The sequence below is a fragment of the Protopterus annectens genome, chromosome 7.part1, assembly GCF_019279795.1.
Source record: "Protopterus annectens isolate FY-2018-M chromosome 7.part1, PAN1.0, whole genome shotgun sequence".
Classification (NCBI taxonomy): Eukaryota; Metazoa; Chordata; order Ceratodontiformes; family Protopteridae; genus Protopterus; species Protopterus annectens.
The window spans coordinates 342,601,266-342,628,051 of NC_056740.1; the positions used below are offsets into that span (position 1 = coordinate 342,601,266).

Below are 26,786 nucleotides of genomic sequence, written 5' to 3' on the forward strand. Positions count from 1 at the left end.
ACTGTATGGTACAGAAACCTGGGCAGTAAAGGCAGAACAGTTGAAGAAGCTAGAGGTGATGAAAATGAAGTGCCTGAGAAAGGTGGTAGGATGCACACTGCAGGACAGGCGAAGAAATGAGGACATAAGAGCAGAAGCCAAAGTAGCTCCAATTGCAGAAAAGATCAAAGAAAACAGATTACGATGGTATGGGCACATGTGTAGAAAAGCAGAAGACAATCTGGTAAGGGAGATTTGGGGCAGACAGGAAGAAGGTAAGAGGAAGCGAGGGTGTCCAGCAAAGAGGTGGATGGATTGTGTGAAAGAAGATCTGCGACAGTCAGGCATGAGTGTTGAAGAAGGCAGGAGAGTGGCACTGAATCGAGAGAGTTGGCGACAGTTAATACGATACCCCGACCCCATGTAAATGGGAAAAAAGGGGATGATGATGATGATGATGATTCTATCTCCTTCTATTCATATGCTACAGTATCCATAACATGAGGGAGAATGCCAAAGCTCATGCAACAGAAGGATTGGGAGGAGGAACAGAGATATTTTCCACAATCCATGCAGAACAGCCCTGACAAATCCTTATCTGGACCTGGAGATGGTATCCAGTTTGTAGTGTTTGGTGAAGGTGTGAACAGATGACCATCTAGCTACCTCCAAAATGGAAAATGTATCCAAACCTTTAAAGAAGGCCTCAGAAGATGACACAGCCCTAGTGGTGTGTGCCTTAACTCGAAAAGGAGATCTTTCCCATTTTCAGTGTAACAGAAGGTAATGGCTTTAGAAATCCAGAAGGAAATAGTTTGCTTGGAAACAGGATGTCCAAGAGCTCTTGGGTGAGAGCAAATAAAGAGCCTATCCAACTTACGTATGGGCTTGGTCTTTGCCACATAGTATCTGAGCTGTGTATGCACATCCAAAGAGTAAAGGATCCTTTCACTAGAGGACTGTGGAGAAGGGAAGAAGGTAGGGAGATTGATGGCCTGATTTAGTGACAGCTCATTCACTACCTTGGGCATGAAGGATGGATTGGTACATAACCATACCCTGTCCCAATGGAAAAATGTGAAGGGAGATGACGCCATGAGGGCTTGCAGTTCAAATACCCTTCTGGATGAGGTAATAGCTACCAGGAGAACAGTTTTCCATGTGCAGTGTTGTAAAGATGAGTCCTTCGATGGCTCAAAAGGAGCTAAGGTAAGCTTTTCTAACAGAAAATTGAGATCCCAAGGGGGAGGGATCAGCTTCCTTGGTGGTATGACATGTAGAAATACTTTAAGGAAAAGCTTGACTTCCAACCTGGACATCAAGGGAGGAGTCAAAGATAAACATGCTGAGATGGCAGATAAATGTGCCTTGATGGAAGAATATGACAGGCCACTTTTTATCAGTTCACACAGGTAAGACATGACCACTGGCGGTTCCGCAAACAGAGGTTGTAAGTTGTGTTTTAGACACCAGACATAGAACCTCTTCCATTTGGTAGATAGGATTTTCTGGTAGTGGGTTTTCTGGCCTCCTGCAGAACCTGTAGCACGTTCTCAGTGTAAAGGTGTCTAAACTGAATCAAAGCTCTATCACCCACAGGGTTAGGTTAACGGTGGATATTTGAGGGTGTATGAGAGTTCCCTTGTCCTGTGTGAGTAGGTCCATCTTGAGGGGTATCTTGTGGTGATTGCCCTTGGCTAGATGATAAAGAAGGGGGAACTAGTGCTGTCTTGGCCAAAAGGGAGTCACCAGCAAGATTTTTGGTCGTTCTTTCTGAATCTTCAGCAGAACTTTCTGAATAAGAGGGAAGGGGGGAATGCATATACAAACATCTCCTTCCAAGGAAAGAAAAAAGCGTCCACCTTCCATGCCCCAGGGGTGTGTATCCTGGTGCAATATCTGGAAAGCTGTCTATTCATGGTGGAGGCAAACCGGTCTGCCTGAGGAGTACCCCATCGATGGACCAGGTCCAGGAATACATCCTTGTTTAACATCCATTCGTGGGATTGTGTCATGGACATGCTTAGTGAATCTGCCATCACATTCTGAACTGAAGGGTCCTGTGCAAGGCGCTTCAGAAGTTGATTCTCCAAGTACAGTCTAAGGGAAGAAAAATGGCTCTTAAGAGTTTTAGGGATGAGGGCCTTACAAATCTCGCAAGATGTATGGTCATATTCTGGGCCTAAACAGAATAAACAGAGCTCATGTGAGTCTTTATGTGAAATCTGCCTTCCACACTGACACTTGCCCTTCATAGCTGACATTAACTCACAAGAAATAACACAGTAGCCAAATAGGTAACAAAACCCCCCTATGGGGTATTTATCTGAACACAAGTGAAGCACAAGGCAACTTTTCAAAGCGAGTGACGACTGGAGCTGGCAGTCAAACAGGTGGCAGAAAAGTTCTGAGGTAGGTACGAGTTGACATCTGCTTTATACCTGAAGTCCATTTATGGCCGAGGTATGGTGTGTGATGTCGGCCATCACACATACCTGCACCGTAGCATTTTAATTTTGGTATAACGGCCGGATGTACGAGTCAACTGGGAGGCGGACTCCTTCATGTTATGGATACTGCAGCATATGAATAGAAGGACATCTAATTTTTCAGAAAGGGAAAATCAGGCTTTCTTCCCTGCTTGTCAGCTTGAGATAGAAACTACAGGGTTTCAATAAACATGCAGCAACTACAAGGTGTTACCAGATTTGTGCAGTGGGGCACTCATAATGTCCGTGCTTCTATGCACTGAAGTCTGCATACCATGAATGGCAGGGATAGAATATAACTGAAAATGTCATCTCAACCCTGCAATGTGACAACCAACAGGACTCTGCCACCAAGCCTTTTCTCAAAAGATGGGGATAAATGGGCAAAAATTAGGCATTTGGAGTAGGTCCTGTCAGCTCAGCTCAGTGGGGGAGGCAAGAATACACTGCCACTGTTATTACATGTACTCAGTTACACAGAAGGTTCTAGACGTGTTCCACATTAATTAAGCTGGTTTTAATGTCACCTGTTTTTTTCTCCTCCTAGTCCTCCAATCAGTTTCTCTGCTCGCTCCAGTTTCTTTGCGCACAAATCCACCTGTAGCTCTAACTGGACCTTTTCTTCTGTTTTCTCTTGAAATGTTTTCTGCAGGGCTGCCAAACGATCTTCTACTTCCTTTAGCTCAGCTCGCTTCTGGTTCAGCAGTTCCATGGTTTCTGTCAGGGACATCTGGGCTTCTTTTAGTCTTGCCTTTTTTGGTGCAACCACCTGTAAATCAATTAAAAATATATATCCTTCATATACAAACAGGGTCAGCCTACTGCTATTACTCTAACAAATAGCAGTGCACAGTCATAACCATTATACTGGTTCAACTATAAGAATATTATTACACAATTCTTGTAAACAGAAGTACAGATGTAATTTTATGTAGCCAACACTTACATGCATAAGCCCATTTCAAAAGCATGGATATTAGAAGCTTTCATTCGTTCTTCTTTCTTTTTTAATAGTATGGAGTTTTTTGGTGGCTCATCTCTTTGGAGGAGTTTTTTAGGCCCTAAATGGATAAGTTAGTGTGATTCTTATAAACTGTGTGAGGAGAAGGAAATCAGGCAGTGATGAAGAGAAGGTGTGGATTTGAATATGTCGGTCCTTTTGTCTTAAGTGACAATAACACTTTATAATAAGAGGTCATTAAGATATATATTATGCAGGTGAGAGTAGCACAAGAGCATTATTGCACCTGTGTGCTAAAGAAACATACACAAACCAGCTGACTCTCACCTCTGGATCTGGATGACAGAATAGAGGGCAGCACAATTATAACACCTTTCAGCAGAAGTAACTCTGTGGCATGCTTTCTTATACAAAGACTGTCTAAAGACTGTCTGGAAGTATCACAGAACCTTAGCATGTGCCCTTACTGATACTGAACCTACCATGCCTGAGCCAGGGTAGTCAATGATGTAGGCATGCACATATGGTCAGGTGCATTGTACCTTTAAGAACTTCACTGCTGGGAAACTGTAACAGAAATAAAAGCAGCAATTCAACTTTCTCTGCAATGACATAGATTTAATGGTGTCTTTCATTTACATTCATAATTAAAATTCACTGACTTAACTGTGAAACTCTCTTTTAAGCTTTTGCTGACAGGCTAATGACACAAGCAAAGCAAAATACAAGTAAATAAATAAACAAGTAAGTAAGTAAGAAAAATAAAAAGTAATGTCTGTTCAGCCACTTATTTGAAGGGAATTGAACATAGCAATTATTTATTGTCTGCCATTATTTAACTTGTAACATGCACCCTGTTGTAACTACAAACTATGGAAGGAATTTGGATGAGGAATTGAGCATTATGGCATTAGTCTGCATTGAGCCACCAGTGCTTATGTTATTGTAGAATCCTGATTCAAAAAGTGGACTCCAAGTTGAGCCCTCATGAATAATCAGTACCAAGTACTGTGTAAAGCCACAAAGCAACTTAGTATAGCCCTTTCACACTTAGTATGTCATTGACATGGGTCTCCACTGAAAATGGGCTACTTGAACTCTATCCGGTTAACAAATGTAAAATAAAAATAAAATAAAAATTGACCATAGCAATTTGATAATTCAGTGATATATGGCAAGAGGAACATAGGTTAGTACTAGGCTAACTGACTTTGTGGGCCATTTTAAGCCTAGGCATTTACCCCAAGTGAAAATCAAACCTGCACCTTGTGCCTGTAAGGTAAACACCTTAGCCATTATGCTAATATCCTGGAATGTGCTCAGATATAGAAAAGTACGTGAAAATAAATAAACAACTGCAGAATGATTCCAGCAGTTTTCTGCAGCAGTAAAGGTTACTAAAGCAAATTACTTTAAGGTGTTTACCATGCACTATGTGCATACAATTTGAACTAGGATGGAAATCTGTGTATAACACTGAACAGTATGTAGACAGATCTACAGTTTAGTGCTGTTTAAAAGTTTTTTTTTAATCATACATTGGGACACTAGGGGAAGGGTGCTAACAGTAAGCAGCTCGTGCTAAGTTACAAAAGCTGCTTAAACTCAGTGTCTGACAAATAGCTCAACTACAGTCATTCCTCCCCTGTATGTATTGTTCCCACAATTCCTATTTTTTTCCTATGTAGATCAGTCAAATGACAAAGATCACCAATGGCTCTGGTAAATCCACCTGACATCCAGGAACCTTGTGCACAACAGAAATGTGAGAACATAGCTGACCACAATGTTAAGGTGGAGGACTGACTTCACTTCCTTGTGAAAAATGAAAACTAAAAACTACTTAAGTTACAATATTAAGCAAAATAAGAAACAGTCAAAAACTTCAGATGTTGATTCCTGTTCTATGAAAGTACCAAAGAAGCATACGTAAACAGGCTTAGTCACTGGAATAACAGTTTTAATTAATGATGAGTACTTTCATCCACCAAATGGACTTCATCAGATCAATTTTTCAATACAATTTTAAAATCATAAACCATGACTGACAACTTCATACATAGTAAACAGCCTAGCCTACAACTAAATGCTAGTCTGATGTAACACAAGTCATTTTTTACAATCCAAACTAAAATAAGAAACAGAAAGAGTATAATAAAAAAGTCCAAATAAACAGAAGTGCAGAACTAGTGATTAACTCCTAGTCTGTCTCCAGACAAGAACAAGGAGTCACAAAACTCCCTTCACTGAAGACTACTTAGAACTAAGCTGACAACAAGCTCCGTCCAAAAGGAGTGATATCTTAAAAAACTATAAAGAAACAATAAAAAATATAATTAGAGAGCTGAAGTGAAGACGTGTGTGTGCATGTTTGTTTGTGTGGTGACTTAGTGGTCTGTACACTTCAACAATAGTAATATGTTCCAGGTTATCACAGTTACACAGTCTACAGTAATGGTGTTATCACTGAACGTGTAATAATCACAGGTCTCATAACAATCTTTAATCCTTATCACAACACCTCCATCTGAATTTTTCTTAGCATGTCCATTACAGTAAAAATATTTACACCCTGACAGAACTGTTTTCCAGGCATTGTTCTTTAACCATATTTCACAAACAATAACAACATCAACTTTGTGAGAATGTATCAGATTTTCTAATAAATACAAAAACAAAAAATATTACTAATGCTCCTAGCATTAACAACCATCAGAGATACATCAAATGTTGCCATCTGTCAAATGTTACATTTTTGATTTGGCAATAATCCTGTCTTGTGTTTGTCAAACACTGCAATGTATCTGCTGCAAAAATTCCCTTCCCTAGTTTCGACAAGTGCACACCATTCTATCTAAACACGTGCTGGGAATTGAGCTTGAATACTTTACACATTTACATCTTTTAAAGCAGGCCATGTTTTCATGTATGTATTTACCCCCAAAAACTTTTCATTCACAGTGACCTGACTCTCCCTATGTAATTTGTGAAAAATATATCATAACACCTATACAAGCTGTGCTTTCTAAGAAGTCTCTTCCCTAGTAACAGTTAGAATGCACTTACAGTGAAATAATTTATATCAACATGAGTAAGAACATCTTCATACTTACTTACATTAAGGTGTTCTAAGGGCTTTCTCTCACCCTGTATTTTTGCACCTTGAAAGCATACTATTTAATGTTCATTATCTTCTCTGCAAATATAAGTATTGGTTCCTCTAATAGTTGAATTTCCTATAAAAAGTATATCTGACCAGATCTGAAGACTCTCCAAATACTAATTTGGTAATATCTGCTCTTTCAGTTGTTACAAAGCAATTATCTTCATCGCCATTAGTCGTATTAATCCCACTCTTTTCATTGCTTAATATATTCACAAGCATACAGCTCTTTTTGCCAAACACTATTACTAAATTATCACTTGTGACATAGGCAAATTTACATTCATATAAAAGTAATCAAACTATATTTAAATAGCAAACATTATACTTCACTTTTATTGCTATATATCCTATAACCTAAGCAATATTACATAAATTATTCAATTCCTGCCTTTTTTAAACAAGAAACATCTTTATTAAACCATCACTTACTTCATAGGCAATCATACATTTATACAAATGAAAACAAACCACACTGATACAATCCTAGTTGCATTTTGTATCACAAACCATACTGACACACTCCCAGTTGCAAACATTATACATCTCTTATAATTTACTCAATCTTTCTCACTCAAACATTACATAGCTCATTTAAGTCCTGCTACCTTTTATACCTCATTCCTCCCTTGTATGTACTGTTCCCACAATTCCCATTTTTCCTATGTAGTTTGTTCCTACCCTTTTCTAAATATCTCATTTCCATTAGTTTCATCTCTGTTAATGTATTCACTACTTCCAGTATAGTCGGTTTAGATTTTGATTTCCATTTTTTAGTAATTGCTTTTTTGTCAGTCACCATTACTAGGCACAGCAATGCCTTACCATGTCTAGGCAATTTCGATTCTGTATCATACCTCAGAAAAATCATCTCCCTCATCAGACCAATCTGGTCACCTAGCATCTCAGACAGTTCACGCTCAGGTATTCCTATATGCCTGCCAACTCACCTCACTCCCAGAAAATATGTTCCCAATTACCTCTTTCTTCCCCATCACACCTCCAACATTTACTGTGATCCATTATATACAGTAATGTTCTTCAATCATTCCAAGTTCAGTTTTGATTTCTTCCTTTTCATCTCCCCCTTTTTTTCTACCTTCTATTTTGAAAAAAGTATGCCTTTTTCTGTAGACTGGAGGTTTTCTGATCTACAGCAATGTTATCATTCCCTATACTCTGTGTATTAGACAATACAATGTTATTTTCAGTATGTGTTCTCTTTTCATTAGAGACATTAGTCAATTTCTTTTTCTTCCTTGTTATTTGTTGTGAACTTCTACCTTTCTTTTTTTATGTTTTTCAACATGCTCAGACTGTTGAAAACTTGTATTATGAATCCCAAAGTTATCATCGGTTGAGGGGTAGAGTGATCTTTATTGACAATAGAGACTTAATTTCCTAAATGTGCTATATTTGCACTTTGCCTAATGTTATTTATCTCATCAGTGCAGTCATTAATATATGTAATGACAGTTCTCCAATTTGTGCCAGTAAAACAACTGCAATCATCATCAGTAATTATAAGTTATGTACTCACTATAACTAGGAATCTGTGTTGTCCATTTTCATTCTTCCTCACTTATGGGTTACGGATCTGATCTGAAAGAATACTCTGTTCTATATAGTACTGTCTTTTCAAACTACTGCTAGCATGATTATTAGCTTGAATAAAAGCTGCAAGAATAATAAGAAATATAAAGGGTTAATTTAGAAACAGTGTAAAATGCTGAAAAATAAGTAGTAATACGTGTGCTGGCATAGCTTAGTTAAAATTTGTCATCCATGTAAAGGAGTATGTTATTGAGAAACAAAGTCTGCAAAAATAACAGTGCAGATGGCAGCTGGAAGGACATCAACAAAGTAAAGGGACATAACATCAAGCCAGATAAAGTTGAAACATCAGATAGCGCTGGAACACCACGTTTCAGATAACTGAGTTTCCTTGGACCACCGAGCTTAAATCAAGGACAAATCTTAATTAGAAGAACAAAGAAAAACTGTTATACAAAGAGAGAACTGTATTACATCAGACTTTGAGAAAAATACCAGACCTTCAGATATAAATGTAACTGTGCATAAACAAGCTTTGGGTATTTGCCATAGAGAGCTGTTAGTATCTGTGTTACATGCTTGTAGATCTGAAAAGAAAATGTGAAAGTAAAGCGTATTAACTGAATCAGTTATCTTCTTGTATTTATTGTACTCAGTACAATACAGTAATAAGACTAGTTGATCACAATAAGTAGTTAAATGTACTTTGGTATGCTTGCATGTAATTGCGAGTAACAGCCAGATAACCAACAGAAAGATGTGCATAGGATTCCTAGAATTCTTCAATGCTGAGCCACAGTTGAAGGACCGAAAGAATAGTTTCTTATTGTGACAATTATAGCTTCTTTTTTATTTTATTCAGTTAGTACATTCCGTTCCAGTGCAGATGTTTGCCTCCTTCTTCTGTACAGTATCCAGTAGCAGACCAGTGCCTCTCTGCATATTCCTCAGGTCCTGCGCATTCCCACAGTTAAATCTGCCAACTGTGGTTGACCTCCTTTTCAGAGAATCAACGAGGGACTTTCCACATTTTCTCGATGGAAGACTTGATCATCTTCCACACAGAAACTGCTAATTCTCTTTTTGTTTCTCACTCTATTGCACGGATGCCATAAACAACAGAATTGTAAAGTGTAACACTACCTTTCAGGTAGGCAGTAATAATAGTCCAGCACATGTATGGTTAGCATTTAAAGATTGGTATAAACATAACTGTAGCACATGCAGTATTTTATTAGTTAATGTTAATGTCAATGCTTTATGTAAATGCATTATGTTTGACTGGTATCTTAAACAGCAACATCATTTGTATGACAGCAAATGTTTATATCCTGTCAGCACATGTAAAATGCTAATTTCACAGTTACAATATCAGTCCAGTCAGTTATTTAGAAAATCTTCTGTACATCTTGCTAGACAAAAGTGGCATAAAACCACTGCACATTACAAAACAGATAAAAACAGAGACAAGGTTCATGGTGAACTGACAAAAACTTCTAAGACACAGTCAGAGTGAGTTCAAAAAGTTTGGACAACATATCCAAACACTCATGGCCAGCCTTAGGCATAGGCCAACTAGACAGCTGCTTAGGGTGCTGCTTTAGGGGGGGGGGGGGCGTGGAGCACTTTTGCTTAGGGAACCAGTTGACCTAAGACCTGTCCTACAAACACTTTTTCAAAAGTGCATAGGAGCTTTAAAGTCACCTTTCTGTTTTTTAGAAACACCGTACAAGACCGAATGCCAAGCATTGTGCAAAGTTTGTTGAAAGTTCTCCGAAAAAGGTTGCTAGGACAAACAAGTTTTAGTAAACATGAAAAACGTGATTGTTATTGTAAGTATTGTACTCTGTGGACTCCTTTTGGTAGATTGCCAAACAGAGGGAATCAAGGTTGTTTATTACAACATTTCACAAATAACACTAAGTTGGGAAAAATGCTACAAAAAACAGAATACAAGACAATTTCAGTTGTAAAATGCAAACAAAGTGTATCTTTGGGAGCATAACATTTAACAATAATATAACAGCATGGTAAGATCAGGCATACATAAAAGTAGAGAAACAATTCACAAAGACTTGACATAAACATTTCAATAAACAGCTCTATTTCTATTAGATGCTGTACATTACCCCCTGAAAATGTAACAGTTCTGACAAGGGAAGACATCAAGCAAAAATGTCACAGTGTGTAGACAATAACACACAAATAAGAATAAACTCAACAAGGGAAGAAAAGGGTATGATTTCTCTTTTTATTTGTATAAACAACACAGTAATACAAGGAAAAGGACCATGGGTTGGAATACTTACCATCCTGGGTAATAAACCAGTACTTCAAACAGATCAAATGGTGAAAATACCATTCACTTTTACCATGATAGGACAATACCAAAAGACAATATTGCACTTCAACATTGCATTTCCAAGTTTTAAAAACACTAATTGCAGATTTAAGAGAGCTTGGTATAAAAACTAGTAAAACAAGATATCTCACAAATTGTGCATTTACAAACACAAGGAAATCCTACTATTTAATGTCATTACAAATATCTTTAATAGATTACAATTTAGTATAAATGGACAACATTGCCTTCAAATTTCAAAATGTTTGTTAAAGTGGCACCACAGTTTGTATGTGTGGTTTCAAATAATCCAGTGTTAATAGTAAAAGACAAAAACAGAAGCTGACACTGTCCATAATTGGTGGGACATATTCACAGGGTGGTCATCATCTGGAACAAAATTGTTAAATCTATTAATACATCCGGTGTTGGTAGTCTTAGGAGTCATAATAATAATGACAGCTTGGAATCGTTTAATATGCTGCAGGTTACGAAGAGTTGCAATAACTCAACAAGTTATGATTGTAAATATGAGCAAAGTTATAAATGCTGTAAATAATGATGCTAACGAAACAAATGCAGTCTTTTCTTTAACTGAAGTTTAGTCCATTCCTCAAACAAATTAAAAAAAATGGGGAATTGAAAGAATACTCTGTTCTATTTAGTATACACTGTCTTTTCAAACTACATGATTATTAGCTTGAACAAAAGCTGCAAGAATAATATGAAATATAAAGGGTTAATTTAGAAATAGTGTAAAATGCTGAAATATAAGTAGTAGTAAGTGTGTTGGCATAGCTTAGTTAAAATTTGGCATCCATGTATAGGAGTATGTTATTGAGAAACAAAGTCTGTAAAAATAACTGCGCAGATGGCAGCTGGAAGGCCATCAACAAAGTAAAGGGACGTAACATCAAGCAAGATAAAGTTGAAACATCAGATAGTGCTGGAACACCACGTTTCAGATAACTTGAGTTTCCTTGGAACACCGAGCTTAAATCAAGGACAAATCATAAATTAGAAGAACAAAGAAAAACTGTTACACAAAGAAAGAACTATTACATCAGACTTTGAGAAAAATACCAGACCTTCTGGTATAAATGTAACTGCGCATAAACAAGCTTTGGGTATTTGCCATAGAGAGCTGACAGCATTTGTGTTACATGCTTGTAGATCTGAAAAGAAAATGTGAAAGTAAAGTGTATTAACTGAAACAGTTATCTTCTTGTATTTATTGTACTCAGTACAATACAGTAATAAGACTAGTTGCTTACAATAAATAGTTAAATGAACTGTGGTATGCATGCATGTAAATGCAACTAACAGCAAGATAAACAGAAAGACGTACATAAAATTCCTAGAATTCTTCATGATCCTTGGATCCGACTCGATCGCATAATTCAGACTTCAGATTCAACTGTCGAGCTCCTCCTTCTACCCATAATGCCTTACCCTATCCCTATTGCCTCAACTTGAGTTTGCTGCTCTATTTCTTCATACTAGAAGAAAAAACTGATACAGCCAGACAGAAAAGACAGGGCTCAGTCCTGGAACTGTAGTTTCCAAACATAATCCAATAAGTCCTTTCAGAAGAAAAAATGGATGAGGGATGGATGGGAGGGGAGTTGAGGAAGAAAGAAAATAGACAACACAGATGCCTAGTTATGTTGAGTACAAAACTTATAAATCTGATGTTGTCCTTTTCAATCTTCCTCACTTATGTGACAGAGTCCCCAGCTACACGTACCTCGAGTGGCCCTCATAGAAGGATATTCCAGACTACTGCCAAACCAAAGGAGGCTCAATTTCTAGATATGATGTCCAACTTGTAATCTGCCACAAAAGTATGAGCTTGAACCATGTAGCTGCTGCATAAATGTCATCAACAGATGTTCTTGACCAAAAAGCAATGGATTTAAAGCCCTAGTTCTGCGGGCCTCCTCTGCCCCTAGGGTGACATCTACCTTTAAAATTTCTCCCTCTGCCTGTGAAGGAATTGTCCCAACACAAATCCCCACTCAAATCTTGGAAAGGTCCCTGAGATTTATGGAAACAAATTCTCTTACCACCTGTCTTGTTCCTGGAGAAGGTCCGTTGAGGCATAGAGAACTTGATGCCCACGGCAGACAGGGTCTTTCCTACTTGTTCCTTGCAGGTATGCATATCTTTTACTTATGGCCCAAACAAGCAAGTGCCATCAAATGGTGCATTAACAAGGGACATCTTAAAGAGCTCTGCAAAATTGCATAGCCGTATCCAGGCATCTCTCCTTAAGGCAATGCCTGAACTGGCTGCTCGTGAGGTCCCTTCAGCTATATGAGAGATTAACCTCATTGAAGCATTTGAAACAGATAAAAGAGTGGTCAGATGAGAGTAAGCCCTTTTGAAATCCTAAGCAGATATGGATTCTGAAAGAGTATTTGATAGTTCTTTGGTCAAATCTCTCTGAAGCCTAGTAAAGTACACCAGATAATTAAGAGACCTCAGAGAAAAAGTAGCTGAGGTGAACACTCACTTTTCAAATCTGTCCAACGCACTGGCCTCCCTGTTAGGCAGACAGACAGAAGAGCTCTGTCTGCTAGATCTTTCTTAGTGGCTGCTGCTACCAGTATAGCATCAACTGGGACTTCTTTGCTCCAGTAGGGTCGTTTGTAGGTGGGGCCAAAAACTTGTCAGGGTGCTTGGGGATGGACTCGACAGTATCTGGCTCCTTCCATGCCTAGTGTAAAATTAGATCAATAAGCTCATCTGCTGGGGGGGGGGGGGGTCACTCTAGATGTAGACAAGCCAGAACCAAAAGCCTCCAAGAACACCAATTATTTGAGAGAAGGGATTTGGGATGATCAACTACCTTTCTGCTTCAGGATCTCTAGAATATCTCCAAAGGAGATGTCATCCAGTAGTGATCTTGGGGAGTCCACTCTTTCATCAAAAGTGGTTTCTTCAGTGAGAGACTCCATGGGGGGAGTCTATGTTTCTCTTCGTATATGTCCTCTTCCAGGGAACTTCTTCTGTGGATTGTTCTGGAGAGGTGTCAGAAGAGAGGGCAAGTTTCTCTACTGGAACTGGCTGGAGACTCATTGGAAATGGCTGTCCCTGTGGAATAGCTCTGACCGACTCAGATCTTGGAACCAATGAGAGTAAAGGGGTAGGGCCCGAAATATGAGAAGACGGTTCTTTTTGGAAAGAAAAAGCCCTTTCCACCACCTCAAAGGCCGAGGGACTGGGAGAAGCCCTGACCTGCTCCCTTGGAGCTAAAGCTTCCAAGGAAAGTAGATCATGACCACTCCCAGATCTGAATCTTAAGGTGAGAACTGGATCCAAACTGTCTAGGGCCGAAGTTCTGAGGGGAAGGGATGGAGCTGACAAAACTGGAGCTAAACCTACCCCCCTCGGATCTGATGCCAACACTTCTGCTCCGAGACCCATTCTGATTTGAGGATATCAGAGCAGAACACATCAGGGAAATAATTGGAGTAGATGAGGAATAAGAAGTTATGTACCTACCATAACGTTCCATGTTAGTTGTCTTCTTCTCACCTTCTTTCTTGCTGGTTGGGTTCGAAGCTGACCCTCGGCTCCGACTCGGACGTTTTCTAAAGCTTGAGAGCTACTTACTGGCTCGAGGCCTCCCTATATCCCACAATGCCTGGCGCTAGACCCCCAGATCTCATTTGGAAGACCTGACACCAAAATAATACAAGGGGACAACTGTCCCAAAAGCAAGACTTCAGCGAGAGGGCTGAAGAAAAAAGGTAGAGGACATAAAATGGTAAAGACTCAGCCAGTGACAAGACTCGTAGGAAGACTCTTCTCGGTCCATCTAAGCTTGGGGGATGGAGGGTGGGACGCAAGAAAGAAGGCGAGAAGAAGACAACTAACATGGAACATTATGGTAGGTACATAACTTCTTAATGTTAAGTTGTCTCTCTCGCCTTCATTCTTGCTGGTTGGGACAGCGTCCCTAGCACCTTAGTCCTGGGTGGCTCATCGGAACAGACTCTTGAGCACAGTGGAACCAAAATCAGCTCTAGTCCTAGAGGCCACATCCAATTTATAATGTGAAATGAAGGTATGAGAGGTGGCCCATGTGGCCGCCGCACAAATGGCTTCCACTGGTAGTCTTGCTTGAAAAGCTACCGACATAGCTAAAGCCCTAGTAGAGTGGCCTTTAGGTTTAGCAGGGAGTTCTTTATGCCTCAACTGATAAAAAAGGGTAATAATAGAGGACAACCACCTGGATAAGGTTACTTTAGACACTGGTCGACCCTGCTTACCCTCCGCATAGGACAGGAAGAGTTGGTCTGATTTCCTTATTTGCTCAGTCCTATGCAAATAGAAACGTAATTGCCTATGAACATCCAACTGGTGTAATTTGTGTTCAGCTTTGTTGGAATAATTTGGAAAAAAAACTGGCAGATCGATGGATTGATTCAAACTGTTCTCAGAGGGGACCTTAGGAAGGAACGAAGGATTAGTCCTGAGTGAAACTCTATCCTTATGGAAAACTAGATAAGGAGGACGAACACAAAGGGCTTGAAGTTCAGAAACTCTCCTTGCTGAAGTAATGGCCACCAAAAACAGGGTTTTCCAAGTAAGCAATTTCAAGGGACAGGAAGCTGCCAGTTCAAAAGGAGGAAGTATCAAGGAAGCTAGGATCAAATTTAAGTCCCACGGAGGCGGGGTATCTTTCACTGGAGGCCTGAGCAAGATTGTTCCTTTCAGAAAGGCTTTGCAAAGCTTATGGGACATGATGCTGGTTTCTGACAGGCCCGTATGGAAAATAGAGATTGCCGCTAATTGAACTCTAATGGTGGCCGACGAGGAGCCAGCTTGAAAAAGTTCTGCTAAGAAGTCCAGAACGTTATGGACAGGGGCCGTGAAGGGATCTATATTTCTTGCCTCTGCCCAGAAAGAGAAATGTTTCCACTTACTAGCATAAGTCTTCCTGGTTGTAGTTTTGTGCGAGGAAAGGATAATCTCACGCACTAAATTGGAAATACTGGGAAGCCTGGCTAAGGTTGGAAGTGGAGCAACCAAGCAGTGAGGTTGAGAGACTGAAGAGACTGATGCAGCCTGCTCGACTGATGGATCAGGAGGTCCGGAACTGGGTCCAGATTCCAAGGCTGCTCTAGAAGGTGACGATGCAGGAATGGGAACCAGGTTTGTCGAGGCCAGTAGGGGGCAATGAGGATCATCCTGCAACCCAGCACGGTAACTTTCTGAATTAGTTTGGGAATTAGTGGAAAGGGTGGGAATGCATACAGAAGCCCTGGGGCCAATCGTGAACTACAGCGTCTCTGGGAGTGTGTCCGGGAAAAGAGTGAAGAAACTGTCGCACTTGCTGTTGAGAAGAGTTGCGATAAGGTCGCAGCGAGGCTGACCCCATTTGCAGAAGATTCTGTCCGCTACTGTCCGGTTGAGAGACCACTCATGAGGCATGAGAATAGCTCTGCTTAGCCTGTCCACTATGATGTTGGACTTCCCAGGGATGTGCGTTGCCATCAGAAACCGTTGAGAGGAGATCGCCCACTGCCACAGTCTGAGTGCTTCTCGACATAAGGGATATGACTTGGTTCCGCCCTGCTTGTTGATGTACCACACTACAGACATATTGTCTGTCTGAACTGCAATGGTCCCAGTGGGTAGAGAGTTCTGAAGAGCTTGCAACGCTAAAAGCACCACCCTCATCTCCAAGACGTTTATGTGCAAGTGGTACTTGTGGGGTTGCCAGGTGCCCTGGACAGTCCTGCCCTGAAAATGCCCCCGCCACCCGATCAGGGAGGCATCCATGCTCACCGTGGCAACTGGAGGAGGAAGGACAAATGGTCTGCCCTGGGGTACTGATGGAGAGACCATCCACCAAGCCAAGTGGTCTTTGCATGATTGTGTGATTATTATCTTGTGAGACAAAGGAAGTTGTTGAAAGGACCATTGGGTGAAAAGCATCCACTGGAGAATCCTCATGTGAAAATGAGCCAGGGGAACTAATATGATCGCTGCTGCCATGAGACCTAAGGTTTTTAGGACGAATCTGGCCTGAATCTTTCTGCATCCTAGTAATACCTGTACACGTCGGCGAATGTCTGCCACTCTGTCTACTGGAAGCCTTGCAGACAGATCTTTCGTATTTAATCTTGCGCCTATAAAGGTTAAGGACTGACAAGGCGACAATGCAGACTTTTTGAAATTTATTGAGATACCTAGGTTGGAGCATGTTTGGATGGTATAATCCCTGGCTCTTAGCAATTGATGTCTGGTGGTAGTAGTAAGGTGCCAGTCATCTAGATATGGAAACACCTGGAATCCTTGCCGTCTCAGGTGAGCGGTAACCACTGCCATGCATTTGGTGAACACCCTGGGGGCTGTGGTGAGACCAAAGGGCAGGGCTCTGAACTGGCAATGACTGGCTCCCAGCCAGAAGCGGAGAAACCTTCTGGAACGCCTGTCCATTTTGATGTGGTAGTACGCATCCTGAAGATGTATGGAGCACATCCAATTGTCCTGACCCAAAAAGGGTAGAATGGACTGAAGTGTGACCATCTGGAACTTCGTTCTTTGAACAGACTTGTTTAGTCTGCTGAGATCCAAAATGGGTCTCCAGTCCCCTGTCTTCTTTGGTACCAAAAAGAACTTTGAGTAAATTCCGGATCCTTGCTGGTCTGCTGGGACTTGTTGGATGGCCTGTTTTTTTAGCAGTCTTGAAATTTCTTGTACTGCTTGTTCCCTTAGACTGGGTGGAACATCTGGGATGGGGGGTTTTGATTTTAAGGGAGTGTGGACAAACGGGATTTTGTAACCTCCGGATATGATAGACTGTACCCATCTGTCTTGAGTGATGAGACACCAGGCTTCTGGGTACAGAGACAACCTTCCCCCGACTGCCTCCAAAGGCGGACAGCCGGGCAGCCCCTCAGGGGTGCTGGAAGGGCTTGTCAGAGAAAGAGTCTCTGCTACCATGATTCTGTGGACCCCCTCTGCCCCGCGGGCGGCGTCTATTGTTGTTACCTCCTCTGCCTCTGGAGGGAAACTCACCACGTGTGTCAGGCATGGCTCCCTGGGGTTTCCGGAACCACATCTTCCCACTCTTCTGACCCTTAGGGTATGATCTAGAGGGAGTGGAAAAACGGACTCCAACAGCAGAGAGAGTCTTGCCTTCCTGCTCACACCTGGTAAGTGTATCTTTCACCTGAGGTCCAAACAGAGCTGAACCATCAAAAGGGGTGTTGGTGAAAGATGCCTTGAAGAGATCAGCGAAGTTACATAACCGCATCCAGGCATGCCTTCTCAAAGCCACTCCTGTGCCTGCGGCTCTACTCGTCCCATCAGCCGCATATGTAATGAGCTGCATGGAGGAGTTAACGACAGAATTAAGAGTTGCCAGCTGGGAGTTTATCTTGCCTTGAGACCCCGCAGCTGATGGATCTTGCAGGGTATCTCCTAGCTCCTTGAGGAGATCCCTCTGAAGATGGGTGAAGTGGCACAAATAATTCAGCGACCGCATGGAGAAGGTCACTGAGTAAAACATCCGCTTCCCATATCTATCCATCGTCCTAGACTCTTTGTTAGGGGGATGAACAGGTACAGAAGTGTTAGCCAACTCCTTTTTCATGGCAGCTGCTACCACCATGGCATCAATGGGACACCCTTTGTCAGAAACTGTTTATCTTGGGGGGCCATGATAAACTTAGTGGGCCTGCGAGGGGTTGGTTCCAGTGTGTCCAGAGCGGACCACGCCTTCCGAGCCACCACTTCCATTAATGGATCGAAAGGTGGAGACACCCAGGAGGTGGAGGGGCAAGAACCAAACACATCCAAGTATACCGACTCATCCTCAGAAGGGTTAAGGGCAGACCAGTTCCCCCTCTGCTTAAGGATCTCAAGGATGTCTGAGAAAGAGACATCTTCAGAGGAGGATCTTGGGGACCCTTCGGAATCCTCCAAGTCAGTATCTGACGTGACCGACTCTGGGGAGTCATCATGTTTCCTCTTACATTTACTCTTTTGAGGGGGCTCCTCTGAAATCTCAGGGGAGGCCTCGGAAGAGGAAGATACACCGAGTGGGGTGACCTGGAGTATTTGATCCCCTCACTTGGGGTCTGGAGGAGGGGCAGAGACCGAAGCAGGCACCCTGGGAGGAGGAGCTGAAGGGGCTGATCGAGGTGCAGACTCAGAAGTCAGCACGCTCCTCATGACCTCGAAGGCACCCCTGTCCGGCACAGAAGAGGGCCCCCGCTCCGAGGAGATGGGAATCCTCTCTGGCACCAAAAGGGACGGCTCTGAGGACGATGTAGGAGCCGAGCTTACCTGCGCCAAAGCTCTGAGAGGGAGAATAGGGTCGGACAAGGGTCCGATGCCACTCACCCCCTTGGAGCCGACGAGGGAGTCTCGGTGCCCAGATTTCTCCAAGGACGGAACCATTGAAGAAATCAGAGCCGACGAAGGAGCCGAAAGGGGAAGCATCGGCGCTGACGTTTCCAGGATCCGAGCCCCAACAAGCTCCGGCTCCGAACTGACAGGAGGAGTTGGAGGAGGAACTACTTCAGAAAGGGGAGCAGCCACAGCCTGATGAGGAGGGCTAGTTAACATTTTAGCCAGGGCCTGTGATTTGAGGAGTCTACTAACCACTCTCTCCAAGTCATGATCGGACAGCCTCGAGGACCGAGAAGAGTGGGACCTATGGCTCCATTCGGACTGTAGCAAAGGTGATCCTAGAGCCGAGTGAATTGACTCCAGGGATGGCAATCTGGATCGCTTACGGCTCCTTGATGGCTCCAACACCAAGGTCGGAGCTGAGAGAGATTTTAATACTTCGGTCCCAGCCGGAACCGACAATGAAGCAGATGCTCCACCTGGCGACGGCTCTGTACTGGGAGCCGACGGCTTGGTGGGCTTAGGGGTTTTAGCTGGCTGAGACTTTGCCAGAGACCCCTCGGGTTTTAATAAACCCCTGAGAATTAACTTGTTTCTATGCTCCTGCAGGACTCTCGGACTAAAGGCATGACATACCGAGCAAGAGTCCTGCAGGTGTAGGGAACTCAAATAATAAACACAAGAAGTGTGACCGTCTGTCAGAGACATTTTCTGATAGCATGAGTCACACTTCTTGAAGCCTGATACCTTGGTATCCTTTGACATGTTATAAAATCAAAGGAATACCGATTAAATTTTTGACTAGTGCACAAAAAACACACACACTAATGCACACACACTAGTCTCACACCTTCACACAAAAAACTTTAGGTAACTATAACTAAAACTAAGAGACTATGAATTTAGACTACAAAGGCTAAACACTACTTCCTACTGAAAACAATGTAAAAGGGAAGGGGATAGCCTCTAACTTAAACGGCCTACTTAGGGTGATGGGGGGGGGGGGGACTCTCTAAGTAAAAACGAGTTTCTTAAGGGTCAGAAAACACAGGGAAACCTAAGACTAGTCTACAGTACTACTCTGATTAACAAAAAGATTTGAAAAATATACACAACAGTTAAACTACTAAAAATACAAAAGATTAATACGACCTGAGCCAGTGAAGTGCAACCTCGTAGCTGAAGCGGCAAACGAGATCTGGGGGTCTAGCACCAGGCATTGTGGGATATAGGGAGGCCTCGAGCCAGTAAGTAGCTCTCGAGCTTTAGAAAATGGCCGAGGGCCGGCTCGAACCCAACCAGCAAGAATGAAGGCGAGAGAGACAACTTAACATCTTTCTTTGGATTTGACACCAAGCCTATTGGGGATCTCAGATCCCTGGGCTCTAAAACCACATGTTGGATCAGAGAAGAAGATAAAATGGACTTTGAGTGTACACTCACTGATCTGGCAGGGGAAGGAACTGGCAAGACCCCCATCTGGATCTGAGCTCTGAGAACAATTCTCATCATCCTATCCATATCTGCTTCTGATAAACTTCTGGAGGACCTATAAGATGCTGTGGAAGGGGTTCTGGAATGTTTCTTGGGAGTCTGAAACAACTATGCAGGGAGGAAGAGTGAAATAGGTTTTACCATATACCCAGAAGTATGGCTCCTATGAGACATACTGGGCTTCGGATCCAATGGTGGGCTGAAGAACTTCAGATCAGAAGATGTCAGATCCATAATTATTCTTATTTTTTCTCTAGGCTCCAATGAATGGGACTTTGGAGGAGACCTTTTCTTGTGCTCTAAAGAAGCTGCTTTACTAGTTTTTGAAGGGGTTTTAGCCCCAGAAAGTGAAGTAGCAGGAAGGAACCTTTGAATATTAACTTATTATGTGTCAGCCAATGCTCTAGGATTGAAAGTACAGCAGACTATACAGGACATATTTAAATGGTCAGGTCTAAGGTAATAAACCCACTTCTTGGGGGCGTCTGAGTTGGGGATCTTATTCCCATAAGAAGTGCATTTTTTTATAAGCTGCAGGTTTTTCAGACATGATAACAAGAAAAAAAAAATTAGCACTTAAACTATAAAGTATACAACAATAAAAAGTGTTTTTTTAAATTAGAGCACAGAAAAGAAGAAAAAAGACAAAGTTACCAACTATTGTAATAATAAGAATTGTCTTGTTTAAAAATTAGGTAAAGAGAGTACCAACAGTGGTACAAAAGCCTACTAAAATATTAGTAGAAAACACAAGATATTCCTAATGCCAGCGAAGATAAGAGGGAGGTATTAAGGAAAAAAGTTTAAGGTTTATAAAAGTTTAAAGAGAGAGATAATACTAAAAGAAACTTTCTTATGAATACTCGAAAGTGGAACCTGCATCTTACCACGATGAACGCAAATCAGATTTGAGGCAATAGGGATAGAGTAGGACATTACGGATTGAAGGAGGAGCTTGAGAGTTGATTCAAAGTCTGACATCCATGAGAAAGAATTAAAAAGACAACACTTGCTCTAGAACCTGCTGGAAAGCACTAGGAAGCCTGAAACTGATACAAGCTGTCAATAAGGAGAGCTGTCAATAAGGAGAAATTAATCATAGGCACTAAACAGCCTATAACTGCAAAGTACCTTGCAAAGGTAAGGGAAAACAGCTCTTAAACTTTACAAAAAAACACCTGAACAGGCATGTCCAAGAGTCTGCTTCCGGTATTTTCTCCTGTCAACCTGGTGAATCTGGGCATACTGGGGCAATGCGGCAACTGCCTCATGTACACAGACAATCCTCTCCTCCTACCACCCAACACTACAACTTGCGAGAGATGCATTTACATAGCCAAACTGGAAGCAAAGCTCTCTCCGGCCAAGATTGTGCTAGACAGTCAAGAGGAGAAGGTTAACACCTGCATTACACCTCAAGCAACTCATAGTCATTCAAAACCCACACCATCAACACCCACACATAGCAACACTAAACCCACATATGCGGAGGCCCTTAACATTAACCTGCCCAAGCAAGAAGGACCTCCGAAGCTGAAACGCAAGCAAACACCAGTCACAACCAAAGTGACACATAGCTCACAACACTAGTGTGCCACCCAACAACAGCCACTAAGGCAAGACAATGTACCCAACACTTTAGTCTTAGGTGACTCTATAGTCTGGCACACTGATGTCCTACTCACCAGGCTGAACAAGGAGAAAATTACGGTCAGCTGCCTGTCGGGTGCCAGAATCCGTCACATAATGCATGCACTCAAGTCACTCCACAACAAGTACAAATACGGCTGTCATTGTCCATGCTGGAGTGAATGACTTGAGATGTACCTCCCTGGACTACATGAAAAGAGACATGGAAGAGCTATTGGATCATGTGACCCAGGCAGGTATGACCTAGCCTTGAGTAGCATCATGCCTTTGCCCAGAATGATACCACAGTATAAGGACAAAATGATTGACTTCAACAATTGGCTAAGCTTCTGGTGTCATTCAAAGGGGATCCAGTATTTGTCTGCCTGGGAAGACATGATCGACAAACCACGATGCTTTGCCAGAGATGGTCTGCACCTGTCACCCCTGGGATTCAGGTTACTGGCTAAAGCTCTTGCCACCCCTATAGTGCCTTTTTTAGGCAAGGTTCAAAGGATAAAACCACCACCATAACAGATACAAGCATGCAAAATCTGAAGGTAATGCTACTCAATGCTAGAAGTCTAAACATCAAAATGCACTCTCACGAGGCACTACTAAAAATGGAGAACATCTATATCTGTGCAGTAACTGAGACCTGGTTCAAGGCTCCAGAGAGCACCCCTGCAATACCAGGCTACAATTCTTACCACACTTTTCGGCCACAAAACCAAGACCAAAACACTAAAGGTGGAGGAGTGTCCATATTCACCAAGGATATTCACACCACCAGACTAGTTGCCCAACACAATGCATCTGAAATTCTACAGGTGCAATTAACACTAGGTAAGACTGCAATCCAAATTGTAACTTGCTACAGATCCCCCACCATGCCCCAAGATTCTCACTACACCTGTCTGAACATACTGGAAAATATTAAGATACAACCAAACACCCTAATACTGGGTGATTTCAACTACCTTGCCATTAACTGGGAAAACTACTTGGGTACTAACTCCTTTTCCCAACGGTTCTTGGAATTCATAAATTCCAACGCCCTGGATCAACTAATCCATTGTCCCACCAGGGGCTCCAATATCCTAGACCTGGTCATTACCAACATGGGAGATAGATGCTCCACACCAGTGGTCACCCCCTCATTGGTCAGGTCCGACCATAAGCAAATCCCACCCCAACCCCCCCAGTAAGGAAACCTCCTTAAAAAACGTCTCCAAAGTCAACTTCATGTTACTGAAGTCAGATGTGACAAACCTCACGCCACCCACGCAGATGGGATCTGGAAGTTCAACTGCAGAATCCTACACTAATGCACTGTACGAGCACATCCACTTGTGCATGAATCGTGCCATCCCAAATAGAACCAAGATGCTCTTCTCCAAAAAAAGGAAGCCAAACTGGTGGTCCCCTGCTATAAACAAACTATACAACAGAAGAAAGAAACTGTTGCAGAAAAGAGGAAAATCCCAGGATGCAAAACACTCCCTCACCAGCCTCAGTAAGAAGCTGAGATCCCTCAAAAGCTAGTTACAAAAATAAAATTGCCAAAGATTTCAAAGACAACCACAAGGCATTCTATAGTTATGTCAAGAATCTAAATGGCAATGCTCAGATCTGCTCTGAGCTACAACAGAATGACATTAAATATACTGATCCCAAGGATATTGCCAATATCCTGGCAGATCGATTTAGTGCCAGCTTCACCCCCCCTCTCACCCCCTAAAGGGCCCATCTCAATACCAAAAGATTGCCAAATTCCGGTAATCATGGCCACACAGGTAGAAACCGCACTCTCCAAAGCTAAGAATACAGCATCCATGGGACAAGATGACATCCCATTCTGTGTACTACATGAACTACAAAATGAACTGGCACCTCAACTAAGTGTCATGTTTAATCATAGCCTTACCTCAGGCTTTGTGCCCACTGAGTGGCGCACAGCTACAGTTATCCCGCTCCATAAGGGAGGATCCACCTTGGATCCTGGGAACTACCGTCCCATCAGTCTGACAAGCCTGATCTGCAAGGGCATGGAACACATTATCATGGAACTTATAAACAAAGACATTGGCAACCTTCAAACACTGGACCCCACCCAGTTTGGGTTTGTGAAGGGCCGATCTTGTCTTCTGAATCTGATTGACTTCTTCAAATCAGTCTCCAGAGCTGTGGATGAGGGTAAGGCAGTCCATACAGCCTATCTGGACCTTGCCAAGGCCTTCAACACCATCCCCCACTTTGGAATCATAGATAAACTTACTAAGCTGGGCATAAATCCCTACATCACTCGATGGGTTGCCAACTGGCTTACTGACAGAACCCAGACTGTAAAAGTAGCAGACTCTAAATCCAGCTCCAGACAAGTGACAAGTGGAGTACCTCAGGGTTCAGTCCTGGGACCACTCTTGTTTGGCATCTACTTCTCTGAAGTACAGGCCAACACTAAGGGACTCTGGCTAACAAAGTTCACAGATGACTGCAAAATGGGAGCTATTACTGAATCCCCAAATGATGTGGATATTCTACAAAAGGGCCTTACAGAAACAGATGCCTGGTGCCAGAGCCATGGGCTCATGCTTAATGCCAAGAAATGTATAGTTATCCCCTTTGGAAAAAAACATGTACCCATGAATTACCACATAGGTGGCAGGACACTAAACATCGAAAGTGTGATGACAGACTTAGGGACACAGGTGGACAGTGGTCTCACTTTCGATAACCACATTGCCATAACAGTCAGGAAATCCTTCTATGTGGCACACCTCATCACTAAGGGTGTTTCATCCAGAAAAAAGAAGGTCATTGTCCCACTGTACTCATCCCTCATTAGACCCATTATAGAGTATAATGCCCCATTTGGTATGTACCTCACAAGACATCTGCAACAGCTGGAAAGGCCACAGAAATACCTCACTAAAAGAATCACAGGACTAAAGCAGATGCCATATGCTGACCATTTAAAAAAACTCCAGCTATACTCTGTGGCATATCGTCTACTCAGAGGCGATCTCTGCTTAACATACAAGGCCATGTCAAACCCTGAGCTGTTGGACATGCTCCACTTAAAGAAATCCCAATCCCTCAGAGTCACATGCTCCAGGGATCTAAACCTTCTCATCACAATGAACAAAACATGCTGGAGGGATAGGGTCCTGACCCAGAGACTCCCCATACTCTGGAATAGACTGCCCATACATGTCAAGCAGAGCGCCTCATTGGCCCTCTTTAAAAGGAACCTTGATGATTGGATGGGAGATAGGAAATTCACCCCGGGGATCATGTCAGTCGCCCTGCTAGACAGGGGTCCATACAAGTAAATATTGTGGGAAGAAATATCCAGGGAATTGTTATGGCTAGGCTTGCATAGGCCCTAGGGCCGATAGCCTAGTACCAACCTATGAACCTATGATCCTATAAGATCTCTACAATTAATGCTAATAAAGGTAAGCAGATTGTTCAGCTTTTGATATGAGAAACAGAGCTCACCAGTGTTATCGGGTGTTACCTTTAAATATATATAGCATTTCCTACACTGTACAACATACCTGTGTTTTAGCAAATCATTAATAGCATACTCATTTAAGGAATGCATTTTCAGCTACACATGAATAAACAATTGTAAATGAAAAGGATAATCAAAATCAGTCACCACATAATTTAAAGATTTTAAGTCAACTTCTATAAGAAAAACTAAATATTAAATTTAGTACAATAAAGTTGTCACTCTGACCTACCACAACAGTTGTGCTAGTCACGCAAAAACTGGATTTCCTTTCACTCACAGTCATTCTCAATGTAACAGTAATGATCAAAACAATCACAAACCAACACAGGATTGTTTCAGAAAAAGGTCTGGACTGTCCTCTCTACAGTTTGTGACTATGACCCTTGGGATGGCTAGAGTTTGCGTCTCTAAAATCTACCCCTTTCTAACAGCAAACAATGAAAATAAGAGGTAAAAAAAACAAAATATAAATCAAAGTAAATCTTCCTGTCTACAAGCTATCCCTTTCTTCCTACAAACAGTGAAAAACAGAGGTATAAACTATAAATCAAACTAAATCTTCACTTACCAGGCAACTGCACAGTCAGTCATAAGCCAGCACATGACTGCCTCAGAATAAGCTACTATACTATGGTAACTGGTTATTCTGCATTGTATGCTTCTGTATTCCAAAAATCATCATCAAGGTGCTTTCCTGACTGCGGTGGTGGTGCTGCGGTAGCATTGTCGCCTCACAGTAAGACGTTGTCCTGTTCGATTCTCAGCTACAGCGTCTTCTGTGTGGAGACATGCGTGAATGGGCGTACCTTCTTTGAAGGTTGTGCGTCAGGGCAGGCAACTCGGCATGTAAAAATCTACTGCCAATCATTAGCGGACCGGAGTTCCGCTATGGCTTGCAACTCAAATACTATTCTTTTAGAGTTCAGAGCAATCAGTAAAACAGTTTTCCATGTTAAGAACCTGAAATCAGCCAGATGACCTGGCTCAAATGGAGCAAATGTTAGCTTCTTTAACACATAGTGCTTTTTTAAGTATTGTCAAACTGACAAATTTACTGACATAGCAAAATGAACTCAATATAACCTCAAGCTGTTACTGTTCAATGCCAGGAGCCTATATAAAAATAATATACTCACTCCAAGCACTCCTCACACTCGAAAATATAGATGTATGTGCAGTTACTGAGACAGTTTAAAGCAGTAGAGAGTACCTCAGTAGTGTAAGGTTTCAGTGCCTTCCACACTTTGTTGCTGCACAGACAAGGGCTAAAGAGAGATCTC

At 42.1% G+C, this 26,786-nt stretch overlaps 1 protein-coding gene across 1 annotated transcript in view; it reads right to left on the reverse strand.

Annotated features, from left to right (window-relative positions):
• The window catches only part of DNAH12 (dynein axonemal heavy chain 12), a 4,520,724-nt gene that overhangs the window by 1,005,393 nt on the left and 3,488,545 nt on the right, over positions 1-26,786 (reverse strand). Inside the window, exon 50 of the mRNA XM_044078497.1 lies at positions 2,996-3,237. Coding sequence (XP_043934432.1) covers positions 2,996-3,237 — 242 coding nt within the window. The remainder of the gene's footprint in view (positions 1-2,995; positions 3,238-26,786) is intronic.